The 13,118-nt window shown below is 39.1% G+C and overlaps 1 protein-coding gene across 6 annotated transcripts in view; it reads right to left on the bottom strand.

The window, feature by feature from the left end:
• The window catches only part of PPP2R3A (protein phosphatase 2 regulatory subunit B''alpha), a 196,234-nt gene that overhangs the window by 7,457 nt on the left and 175,659 nt on the right, over nt 1-13,118 (bottom strand). For 3 of the 6 annotated variants that reach the window (XM_064378718.1, XM_064378717.1, XM_064378721.1), the window contains one exon: nt 10,252-10,335. The exons of the other annotated variants lie outside the window; for them this stretch is intronic. In XM_064378718.1, coding sequence (XP_064234788.1) covers nt 10,252-10,335 — 84 coding nt within the window. The remainder of the gene's footprint in view (nt 1-10,251; nt 10,336-13,118) is intronic. 6 annotated transcript variants of the gene reach the window in all.

Genomic DNA, 13,118 nt, shown 5'->3' with positions numbered 1-13,118 from the left:
TGGCACGATCTTGGCTCACTGCAAACTCTGCCTTCCTCAAGTGATTCTCCTGCCTCAGCCTCCCAAGAAGCTGGGATTATAGACATGCACCACCACTTCTGACTAGTATTTTTATTTTTTTAGTAGAGAAGGGTTTTACCATGTTGAACAGGCTGGTCTTGAACTCCTAACCTCAGGTGATCCGTCTGCCTTGGCCTCCCAAAGTGCTGGGATTACAAGCATGAGCCACTGTGTCCAGCCTAGGGCCAACATTCTTGAATAGAAGTTAGAGGTTTAAACTTTCTAAAAAGGCTACTTGGGGCTGGGCGCAGTGGCTCACGCCTGTAATCCCGGCAGTTTGCAAGGCCAAGGTGGGTGGATCACTAGGTCAGGAGTTTGAGACCAGCCTGGACAACGTAGTGAAACCCTGTCTCTACTAAAAATAGAAAAATTAGCCAGGCATAGTAGCGGGTGCCTGTAATCAGCTACTCAGGAGGCTGAGGCAGGAGAATTGCTTAAACCCAGGAGGTGGAGGTTGTGGTGAGCCAAGATTCTGCCACTGCACTCTGGCCTGGGCAACAAAAGTGAAACTGTCTCAAAAAAAAAGGGGGGAAAAAAAGAGCCTACTTAACAGAAAATTGTTCCCTATGACTACCAGTTTACGATACTATTAAAAATTATAATTTGTTCATTTAATGAAAATACTCTGTTCCATTCTTAATTTGTTTCCACTCCTCTTCCCCCATGTCCTTGAGGCCTCAATGTGGCATGGGATGTGCTGGATAAGGAGGCAATAGGAGAGGCACTTTTCCTCTAATGCAAGTGAAACAGTTGATGACAGGGACTCTATTCTGGGGAGCAAAATTCTCAAAACCACTGCTGCTGATTTCCTGTCAGGATGGGAGCATTTTCTTCCCCTTGGTGCCCTAAGTTCCTCTCTGTAAGCTGTCAGTGTCAAATACCTCAATGTAGGTCTATGAATAAGGCATATTTTCAGAGTTAAGTGTGACGTGAGACATTCAGTAAATATTTGAACTCCTGTTGGTCAGTGTGAGAGCCAAATGCTAGGATTACAATGATGAAAAAGACTGAAGCAGCGCTCTCCCCACAGCACTTGTAACCTAATGGAGACCTTAAGGAATTAGGGGTTAAGTGATTTAGCCTCCGAGCATAAGCTTTGGAGTTGGACTCTAAAGGTCAGGTTCCAATCTGGGTTTGATCACTTAATGGGACTTAGGCGTGTTGGTGAGTGACACCTAACCCTGTATTGGGAGAGGAGTTACACATTTTTGTGTATGTCATTTTTGAATAAAACATTTTCAAAACGAAGTTCATTCAATAACCCTCCTTTGTCAGTATCCTGGAGATGCCTCTTAAATTTGGTGGCTCTCAACTAGGGGATTTTGCTCCCCTGGGGACATTTGGGAATGTCTGGATACATAGGTCTGTGTCTTGTCTGCATCTTGATTGTCACAACTGAGTGGGTCCTACTGGCATCTGGTGGGTAGAGTCCAGGGATGGTGCTAAACATCCTACAATGTGTCAGATGTCTCACAATAGAATTGCCCATCTTAGAACTCTTGCTCCTGCAGTTCCAGTGCATCCCAGGTTCTGGACTCATGAGCTCTTCTCGTTTTGTACTTCCCTGGTAAGTTTAGTCTTTACCATGGCTTTACTTACCACTTACTCACCTGTGGTTTCTAAACTATGTCCAGCCTCAGCCTCTAAGTTGGAGAATTCCACCTATATATACAGCTGCCTACCATATAGATGGCTCTTTCAGAATAGCAGCATGTATAAACTTGAACTCATATTTCCTACTCCCCTGTTTCTCCTTATTTTAGTGAATGGCACCGTCGTCTACCCACTCAAAGCCAGAAACTTAGTTGTCCCAAGTTCCTCTTTCCTCACCTCTTCAAATTGAACCAGTCTCTTATACCAACCACTACAGTTGACCATATGGATACAATCCTGCCTCTTTCTCCCTGCCACCACTGGCTTAAGTTCAGGGTACCACACTTTCTTGTTTGGATTTCACTCTTGCCACATACCCTTTGCTACTGCCATACCAGACTTGTTTATGGTGTTGGAATGGGTTATGGTCTTGGGACCTAATGCCACTGTACATGTTTTTCAATTGCCTGAAATGCACTTCCCTCTTTGGCTAGCTTGTATTCATCTTTTAATCTGAGATGTCTCTTAGAGGTTTCCTGATTCTTCACTCCTTTTAAAAGACAGAGTCTCACTCTGTCACCCAGGCTAGAGCACAGTGGGATGATCATAGCCTCAAACTCCTAGGCTCAAGCGATCCGCCTGCCTTGGCGTCTCAAAGTGCTAGGAATTACAGGTGTGAGCTACTAAGCTTGGCCCCGGAATTATTCTTGAGTCAGATCTGTGAGAACCTTAATCTTTATCCTGCTTTCCAGGAATTCATGAGAACATGGAGAATAAAGTATATTAATTGACTCCTTCTACATGGCTACTTCTGCATTTAGTTGGAGGTCAGTGTTACTCCTCACTCCTCAGGGCTCAAATGAAGATAATTTTATGAGGTGTTTTCTGTTAACTGGCCTTTTTTTTTTCTTTGAGACAAAGTCTCACTCTTGTCACCCAGGCTGGAGTGCAATGGTGCGATCTCAGCTCACTGCAACCTCTGCCTCCCAGCAAGCGATTCTCCTCTTCTAAACTACCCAAATGTCTAATAATAGGGAAATGGATGTGAGTTACTGCTTGAGAGAACACTGAAGCACTAAAAGGCCTGTTTTTGAACACATTAGTAACAAGTGTCAAAAGAAATATACCAAGTATAAAACAATAGTTATCCCTAGATCACTGAACCAAGAGTGATTTTAATCTCTAATATTTTCCATTTTTTCCTGCAGCAAGACTGTATTTTTCTAATCACATGAAGACTCAAAAGTAAAAAAAAAAATGTGTTTAATCTGGGTTATTCAAATGTAAAGTGTTTGGTTAAATAACAGAATATCCTGTAAGAAAGCATTTTTAAGCTTTTTAATGCAAAAGCCTTTTTTTTTTTTGAAAAGGTCTGGTCTGTTGCCCAGGCTGGAGTGCAGTAGTGCAATCACAGCTCACTGCAGCCTCGACCTCCTGGGCTCAAGCATTTCCCACTTTAGCCTCATGAGTAGCTGGGACTATGGGTGCGCACCAGCACACTTGGCTAATTTTAAAATTTTTTTGTAAAGATGTGTTCTCACTGTGTTGCCCAGGCTGGTCTCAAGTTCCTAGGCTCAAGCAATCCTCTTGCCTCAGCTTCCCAGAGTGCTGGGATTACAGGCAGGAGCCACTGTGCCTGGCCTTCTTAACTAAAAATCTAAGGTAATCAAGTATTAGTCAACTTGGCAGAGAAGCTTGTTTCTGATTATTGAGGGTCTCAGTTTCTTAGGATAGTAACATGGAAGACCCTTAACCTGCTTTACATAATTTCTGTGGCATTTTTAATGTCCTCCATTGCATAAACTGTAAAAAGGTTAATTATAAATATAGTATCATAACCTGTTATCTTCATATAGGTAACACATTTAGTTGACTCGGATTAAGTAACTGGTACCCTGTCTTTCTGACTTCCCTTAAGAGAGCTGAATTTGGCCGGGCGCGGTGGCTCAAGCCTGTAATCCCAGCACTTTGGGAGGCCGAGGCAGGTGGATCACGAGGTCAAGAGATCGAGACCATCCTGGTCAACATGGTGAAACCCCGTCTCTACTAATACAAAAAACTAGCTGGGCATGGTGGCGCGTGCCTGTAATCCCAGCTACTCAGGAGGCTGAGGCAGGAGAATTGCCTGAACCCAGGAGGCGGAGGTTGCAGTGAGCCGAGATCGCACCATTGCACTCCAGCATGGGTAACGAGCGAAACTCCGTCTCAAAAAAAAAAAAAAAAAAAAAAAAGAGGGCTGATTTATACAAATGCTGTTATATGCTATGATCACTTTGTGTGCTAGACATGTTAATTTGCAATGATGGAAGCTTTGGTTTTTCTTCACCTCACTGAGACCTGCAGTAATTACTAGGTTACTTATTAAAGACATTACATAAGTACCAGTCTTGAAATCAGGAGGTACAGATGCTTGGCACAATGGGTACCTGTGATTGTTGTTAGATGGTAAGTAGGTGGAGAATTTTAAGTTGTTTTTGAAGGGCCAAATCGTCTGGACTACTGTAGATATCCTTGTAGTGAGGGTGGCTGCTGTATCACTGTGGTCTGTGCCTTTCAGTAAACATTTGCTGAGGACCTCCTACATCTCTAACAGTCTGCCAGGTGCTGGGATTACAAGATTAAGAAAAGGTTTTGGCCCCTGAGGAGCTCACAATCTAATGGAAAAAAAATACCTCCATTTGTTTTAGAGCATTTATATACCAGACACTGTTAGATTCATTATTATATACATTATCTCTTAATTCTCTGTATAGTTCTGCTGTTCATGCAACAGATATTTTACTGTGTCAAGCAGTAAAATGTGCCCTAGGAATGAAGGGAACAAGATAAGTGATGGAATGCTAATGTTACAGCTCTATAAACTCTAGTCCAGAGAGGTTAGGTAATGTGATCACAAAAGTGGTAGTAACAGCCATTGTTTATTGATTACACAGACACTATGCCTAAGGACCTCATACACACTGTCTTATTTAATCCTTAAAACAGCTCAGTGTGGCAAACGGTACCCTTATTTTTATAGGGGATGCTGAGGCTTGGATGCCTGAGATTACACAGGTTGCGATAAAGCAAGGATTTGAATTTAGGTTTGTCTGACTTCAAATTTCATGCTCTTAATAACCATGATGTTATATGTATATATATAATTTTTTTTTTTTTTTAATTTTGAGACAGAGTCTTGCTCTTTTGCCCAGACTGGAGTGGCGTGATCTCGGCTCACTGCAACCTCCACCTCCTGGGTTCATTCAAGCAATTCTTGTGCCTCAGCCACCTGAGTAGCTGGGATCATAGGCACACATCACCATGTCCAGCTAATTTCTGTATTTTTAGTAGAGATGGGGTTTTGTCATGTTGGCCAAGCAGGTCTCAAACTCCTGGCTTCATCTGCCTGCCTCGGCCTCCCAAAGTGTTGGGATTACAGGTGTGAGTCACTGCACTGGGCCCATGATGTTATATTGTATTTCTCCTACATGGAGTAGTAATAGCTACTATTTATCATGAGCCATGTGCCAGGTGTTTACATATAGTATCTTAGATTCTCACAACCAACCAACCACCTCAGGAAGCGGCTGCTGGTGCCGTCTGAAACTGAGCCTCAGGAGTCAAGTAACCTGCCCAGCTGGTGAGTGGACCAGATCTGTCTGGCTCCTAAGCTTTTGTTCTTTCTGTGGTACCAATATTCCTCCCTGATATCTGAGTCTGGAAATTTCTGTTTGACAGTTAGACTCACCCTGACATATGTGTGATTCTTTCTTGAGATTAAATACTCGTTGGTGTAGCCTTGGGAATTTAGGACTGGCTTTGCTTTTGCACCAGTTGGTTAGTTATTATTCCTGTAAACAGGCCTTTTCCTTTCCTTTGTTCACATTCTAGTGCTTGCTCTATAGACTGTGGCTTTTGTAAGCCTTTTTGCCCCTTGGGACCTCATAACCCATATATGTTCTGTGTAGGCCTTCTCTTATCTCCCACAACATGGGAAGTGGGGTATCCAGCAAGTAGCAAGAGCCTCTCATATACACTGGTAGAATTTCACTACAGCTGGTCTCTGCATCTCCTCTTGTGACCCCTCTTTACCTGTACTTCTGTCTGCAACCCCCTGCCTCCTCTTTCTTCCTTCCAGGCACACTGGCATGTTCTCTCAGTGCTACCACAACTTGAAAAAACTTTTTCTTGGGCCAGTTCTTTATTCTCTTTAGCTGCCATTAGTTTCTTTTCTTTTCAGGTGAACATATGTCTGTTTGTTTATTTAGATCTGCTATCTATTTCTTCTTCCTTTAAAGAAGGGTATAAAACAATAGTAGTATGAATTCCATTTTTGTAAAATAAATGATCTAGTTGCACAGAAATGTCTAGAAGGATATACTCCAAAGTGACAAGACAGCCTGTCGGTGGATGGTGAATTTTAGGTGTAGATTTTTGTTTATATTCTAACTCTTCTGCAATGAACATGCATTACCTATATAAACAGATAGAGGAGAAAATAATTTTTTCCTGTTTATTAAAGTAATACAGTACATGCTCATTACATGAAACTTATGAATTATAGAACAGTATAAAAAGCCAAATTGCTAACAACCCCACAGCTCAAAGTTAATGACTGTTAATATTTTGGGGTGTTGTCCTTTAGCTTGTGTATATGCAGAGACACATTTGAAGTACTAAGATTATATCAAAATTTTGTAATCTTCATTTTTCTATGAAATTAAAAATTTTCAATACATTTCTTTCTTTCTTTTTTTTTTTTTAGATGGAGTCTTGCTCTGTTGCCCAAGCTGGAGTACAGTGGTACAATCTCAGCTCACTGCAATCTCCACCTCCCAGGTTCAAGTGATTCTCCTGCCTCAGCCTCCTGAGTAGCTGGGATTACAGGCATGCGCCACCATGCCTGGGTAATTTTTGTATTTTTAGTAGAGACAGAGTTTCACCATGTTGGTCAGGCTGGTCTCAAACTCCTGATCTTCTGATCTGCCTGCCTTAGCCTCCCAAACTGCTGGGCTTTACAGGCGTGAGCCACCATGCCCAGCCTCAAGTACATTTCAATAGCTGCATGTTATGACACATAGATACCATGACTTATCTAACCATTCTATTATTCAACATTTGTGTTGATTTGAACTTATTTTAGAATTACCTGTGGACCAATGCCTATTGTTTAGATAACACAATTCTATTCAAATTTCTGATTATTTACAATAGATACTCAGAATTACTATTAGGGAGTCAAAGGGCATAAATTAAATCTGTTGCTACATATTGTCAAATTACTTTCCAGGGATATTGAGCCAGTATGCTTTTACCAGCAACGTTTGAAAATGTTTGTCTTCCTGCAGTGAGCCTAGAGTGAGGTGTTTCTGCACTTTGCTGCTTCTATGAGACAGCAGTGAAGACACTATATTTTAACTGCGTCTGTATGTCTTCCCATCCTGTCTGCATTCACCAGTATCCAATAGTGCCCAATAATGCATAATGTACAGTAGGAATGCAAACATTTATTAATATTATCCTTAAAAATTGCTGCTAATTTAATAAGCTAAAGATTTTTGGCTCTTGCCTTTTTAAAAACAGCTTTATTTAGGAATAATTTACATACCATAGATTTTTACCAATTTTAAGTGTTCAGTGCATTTTAGTAATTTTTTTTTTTTTGAGATGGAGTTTTGCTCTTGTTGCCCAGGCTGGAGTGCAATGGCGCAGTCTTGGCTCACTGCAACCTCTGCCTCCCAAGTCCAAGAGATTCTCCTGCTTCAGTCTCCCAAGTAGTTGGGATTACAGGCACGTGCTACCAAGCCTGACTAATTTTTGTATTTTCAGTAGAGACGGTGTTTTGCCATCTTGGCCAGGCTGATCTTTCCCGGCCTCAGATGATCCACCTGCCTTGGCCTCCCAAAGTGCTGGGATTACAGGCATGAGCCACTGTGCCCAGCCGCAGTTTTAGTAAATATTTACAATTCTGTAACCATCACCACGATCCAATTTTAGAACACTTATCTTCCTATCTGCCCTCCTGTCCCTGGGGCTTGCTGGCATTCAGTCTCTACTCTCATTCCTGGAACGAGGCAACCACTGATCTGCTTTCTGGTGCTGTAAGTCTGCCTTTTCTAGAAGTTTCATATATATGGAATCATATAATATGTAGTCTTTAGTATAGGCTTCTTTCATATAGAATGATATTTATGAAAGATTCATCCATGTTGTTGCAACTATTGGTAGTTCTATCTTTTTATTTTTTTCTTTCATTTTCAAGGTATAATTGATATACAATAAACTCATATTGAATGTGTAATTAACAATGTTGGACTTTTGTATACACCTGTGAAATTACAATAATCAAGATAATAAAAATATCCATCACACACACCTGCCCACACATTTTCTCATGCCCTTTTATAATCACTTCCCCTTCCCAGGCAACCACTGATCTGCTTTCTGTCACTATAGGTTAGTATGTATTTTTTAGAATTTTATGTAAAGGGAATCATACATTACATATACTATTTTTGGTCTGGCTACTTTCACTTGGCTTGATTATTCTGAGATTCATCCATGTTGTGATTATTAATAGTTCATTCCTTTATTTTATATATATGATATATATGATTTTATATATGATATATATCACATATATCATATATAAAATTTTATATGAGATATAAGATTTTATATATGACATATGTTGCCCAGGCTGGAGTGCAATATAAGACACATGAGATTTTATATATGATTATATGGTGGAATGCTATAAAAATACATATACATATATATATATATATATATATTTTTTTTTTTTTTCCCTTGCTTGAAAGTCTCTCATGAAAAGATATATTTTGCTCATCAGTTCACCAGTTTGACGGACGTGGATTATTTCCAGTTTTGGGCTACTAGGAATAATGCTGTTATGTACATTGGGTGAGCTTTTCTCTTGGGTAGATTTCTAGGAGTGAAATTATTGATTCAGATGCCAAACGTATGTTTAACTTTTTAACAAAGTGCCAAACTTTTCTAAAGAAGCTGTATAGTTTTACATCCTCATCAGCCCAGTGTATGAGAGTTCTGGTTTCTCCACATTACTGCCAACTGGTGATTTCAGTTGTTCCAGTGGCTGTGTAGTATATCTCACTGTGGTTTTAATTTGCAATTTCCTAATAACTAATGATATGGAACATCTTTTCATACACTTATTTACTGTTTGTACCTCTTTAGTGAGTGTGTATTCAGATGTTCTGTCTATTTAAAAAATTGGGTTATTAGTCTTTTATTTTGAGATGGAGTCTAGCTCTGTTGCCCGGGCTGGAGTGCAGTGGCACGATCTTGGCTCACTGCAACCTCTGCCTCCTAGGTTCAAGCGATTCTCCTGCCTCAGCCTCCCGAGTAGCTGGGACTACAGGCGTGTGCCACCATGCCCAGCTAATTTTTGTATTTTTAGTAGAGATGAGGTTTCACGATATTGGTCAGGCTTGTCTTGAACTCTTGACCTCATGATCCGCCTGCCTTGGCCTCCCAAATAGTCTTTTTGTTATTGAGAGTTCTTTATCAGAATGTTTTGGACATGTTTTCTCCTGGTCTGTTTTTTCATTTTCTTAATGGTGTCTTTTGAAGAGCAATAGTTTTTAATTTTGAAGGAAGTCCAATGTATCAATTTTAAAAAATTACTCTTGCCTAACCCAAGGTCACAAAGATTTTTCCTATGTTTTCATTCCAGAAGCTTTATTGTTTTAGCTCTTGCTGTTAGGGCTATGATCCCTTTTTAATTATTTTTATATATAGCACAAGGTATGAATTGGGGTTCTTTTTTGGCACATGGATATCCAGTTATTTTAACATCATTTTTGAAAAGACTATCTTCTCTTTTGATTGAAAATTAGTTGGAGTGTTACATTGATCTTCGTGTATACATACCAATGCTACAATATCTTGATGATTGTTTGCTTTACAGTACATTTCAGAAATCAGGTAATCTAATCCTTCAACTTTGTTCTTTTAAAAATGTGTTTTGGCTATTCTAGGCATTTTTCATTTTCTATATAAGTTTTAGGATTAGTTTACTAATTTCTACAACAAAAATCTGCCGGGATTTTGATAGGGATTAGGTTAAATCTTTACATTGATTTGGGTATAACTGACATTTTAACAACCCTGAGCCTTCTAATCTTTCCATTTATTTAGGTCTTCCTTAATTTCTCTCAGCATTGGTTTGTTTTTAATTTTTAAATTTTTTTTTAGTTTTAGTGTTATAAGTATTATTATATTTATTCCTAAGTATTCTTTTTGATATGATTATGAATAGAATCATTCTTTTTTTTTTTTTCTTTTTTTGCCCATAGCTTACTGAGCAGTTCGCTTCCTAGCAGGGCATTTTTTTTTTTTTAATTGCATTTTAGGTTTTGGGGTACATGTGAAGAACATGCAAGATTGTTGCATAGGTACACACATGGCAGTGTGATTTGCTGCCTTCCTCCCCTTCACCTATATCTGGCATTTCTCCCCATGCTATCTCTCCCCAACTCCCCACCCCCTGCTGTCCCCCGCCATTTCCCCCCAACAGACCCCAGTGTGTGATGCTCCCCTCCCTGGGTCCATGTGTTCTCCTTGTTCAACACCCACCTATGAGTAAGAACATGCGGTGTTTGATTTTCTGTTCTTGTGTCAGTTTGCTGAGAATGATGGTTTCCAGGTTCATCCATGTCCCTACAAAGGACACAAACTCATTGTTTTTGATGGCTGCATAATATTCCATGGTTTATATGTGCCACATTTTCCCTGTCCAGTCTATCATCGATGGGCATTTGGGTTGGTTTCAGGTCTTTGCTATTGCGAACAGTGCTGCAATGAACATTTGTGTGCATGTGTCCTTATAGTAGAACGATTTATAATCCTTTGTATATATACCCAGTAATGGGATTGCTGGGTCAAATGGAATTTCTATTTCTAGGTCCTTGAGGAATCGCCACACTGTCTTCCACAATGGTTGAACTAATTTACACTCCCACCAACAGTGTAAAAGTGTTCCTATTTCTCCACATCCTCTCCAGCATCTGTTGTCTCCAGATTTTTTAATGATCGCCATTCTAACTGGCATGAGATGGTATCTCAATGTAGTTTTGATTTGCATTTCTCTAATGACCAGTGATGATGAGCATTTTTTCATTTGTTTGTTGGCCTCATGTATGTCTTCTTTTGTAAAGTGTTTGTTCATATCCTTCGCCCACTTTTGAATGGGCTTGTTTGTTTTTTTCTTGTAAATCTGTTTTAGTTCTTTGTAAATTCTGGACATCAGCCTTTTGTCAAATGGGTAGACTGCAAAAATTTTTTCCCATTCTGTTGGTTGCCAATTCACTCTAATGACTGTTTCTTTTGCCGTGCAGAAGCTTTGGAGTTTGATTAGGTCCCATTTGTCTATTTTGGCTTTTGTTGCCAATGCTTTTGGTGAGAATTATTCTTTTTATTTCAATTATTTCATCACTGGAGTGCTCATCGCTAGTATATGGAAATATTGTACTACTGATTTTTGTATATTGAGCTTGTATTCTGAGATTATGCTAATTTACTTAATAGTTCTGGTATCTTTTATGTAGATTCCTTAGTTTTTGATTTGTAGGTCATATCATCTGTGAATATACAGTTTTACATCTTCCTTTCCAATCTGAATGCCTCTAAAAAGTGTTTTCCTTGCCTTACTGAACTGGGCAGGACGCCCCAGTTACAATGGTTGAGTAGGTGAGGCATAGAAACATCCTTGCCAGGTTCTTGATCTTAATGAAAAGGCATTTTTTTTTTTTTTAAACCATAACTATGATGTTAACTATAGATGCCCCTTATCAGGCTGAGCAACTTCCCTTCTATCCTTACTTGGGTGAGAATTATTGTGAATGGATGTTGGGTTTTGTCAATGATCATGTGCTTTTTGTCATTTCTTCTATTAATATGGTATATTACATTAATTGATTTTTTAATGTTAAGCCAACCTTTCATTTCTGGAATAAACCCCATTTAGTTATGGTATATAATCTTTTTTTATGTGTAATTCGATTTGATATGCTAATATTTTATAAGAAGTTTTGTACTGATGTTCATAAGGGACATTGCTTTGTTTTCTTTCTTTTTAAAATAGAGGTAAGGTCTCACTATGTTACCCAGGCTGGTCTTAAAACTCCTGGGGTCAAGCAACCTCCCGCCTTAGCCTCCGTAAGTGCTGGGATTACAGGCATGAGCCACCACGGCTGGCTGGGATATTGATTTGTAATTTTAATTCTTTGTGATATCCAATACACAAGACAGGACATCTTTGTCTGGTGTTGATATTAGGGTGATACTGTCTTTATAAAGTGAGTTTGGAAGTATTTCCTCCTATTAGTATTTTCTGGAAATACTTGGGAAACACTGGTATTTTTTTTTCCCTTAAATATTTGACAGAATTCACCAGTGATGTCATCTGGACTTAGATTTTTCTTATGGGGAAGACTTTTAATAACAAACAAATTCAGTATCTTTATTTGATATAGGCCTAGTCTGATTTTTCATTATTTCTTCTTGAGCTCAGATTACTGGCATGAGCCACTGTGCCCAGTCCATCTATTTTCATATGTTCTTTTCATTCATTTAAAGATAATTTTCAATTTCCCTGTGGTTTTTTCTTTGACCTATGCATCTTAAGAGTGTGTCATTTAATTTCCAAATATTTTTGGGTTCCCAGATTTCTGCTGTTGATTTCTAATTTAATTCAATTTTTTTTTCTTTTTGTGAGATGGGGTCTGGCTCTGTCGCCCAGCCTAGAGCACAGTGGTGTGATCTTGGCTCACTGCAAACTCCACCTCCCCGGTTCAAGCGATTCTCCTGCCTCAGCCTCCCAAGTAGCTGGGATTACAGGTGCCCGTCACCACACCCGGCTAATTTTTGTATTTTTAGTAGAGACGGGGTTTCACTGTGTTGGCCAGGCTGGTCTTGAACTCCTGACCTTGTGATCTGCCCGCCTTGGCCTTCCAAAGTGCTGGGATTACAAGCACTTTGAGCCACCGCGCCTGGCCATTTAATTCAATTTTTTATCAAACAACATATTTATATTATTGTAATAATTTGAATTTATCAAGTCTTATTTTATCTGCCTAATATATGGTTTGGAAAAGTTCAATGTGTACCTGGATGAAAGAGTGTATATATATTTTTGTTGTTTTGTGGAGTGTGCCCTAAAAATGATTAAATCAAACATGTTGACTGTTAAGTCTTCTGTACCCTTAATTGAGTGTCTGCAACTGTTCTATTAATTACTGAATGAGAAGAAGTGTTGAAATCTCTAACTATAATTGTTGACTTGTCTATTTCTTTCAAGTCTAGAAATTTTTATCTAATGTATTTTATGGCTGTGTTGTTTGATACTTACACATTTAAAATAATCACATCTGGCTACTGCATTTTAACATTGGTGAAGCAGGAATATTTGTTTCCTGGGTAAAATTTCTGTCTTTTGACTGTTT

This window comes from Aotus nancymaae, unplaced genomic scaffold (assembly GCF_030222135.1).
Source record: "Aotus nancymaae isolate 86718 unplaced genomic scaffold, 86718_ANA_hifiasm-v0.15.2.pri h1tg000019l, whole genome shotgun sequence".
In the NCBI taxonomy this organism is placed as follows: Eukaryota; Metazoa; Chordata; class Mammalia; order Primates; family Aotidae; genus Aotus; species Aotus nancymaae.
Note: the sequence above shows the minus strand (reverse complement) of the source record. Positions and strands in the feature narration are given on the sequence as shown.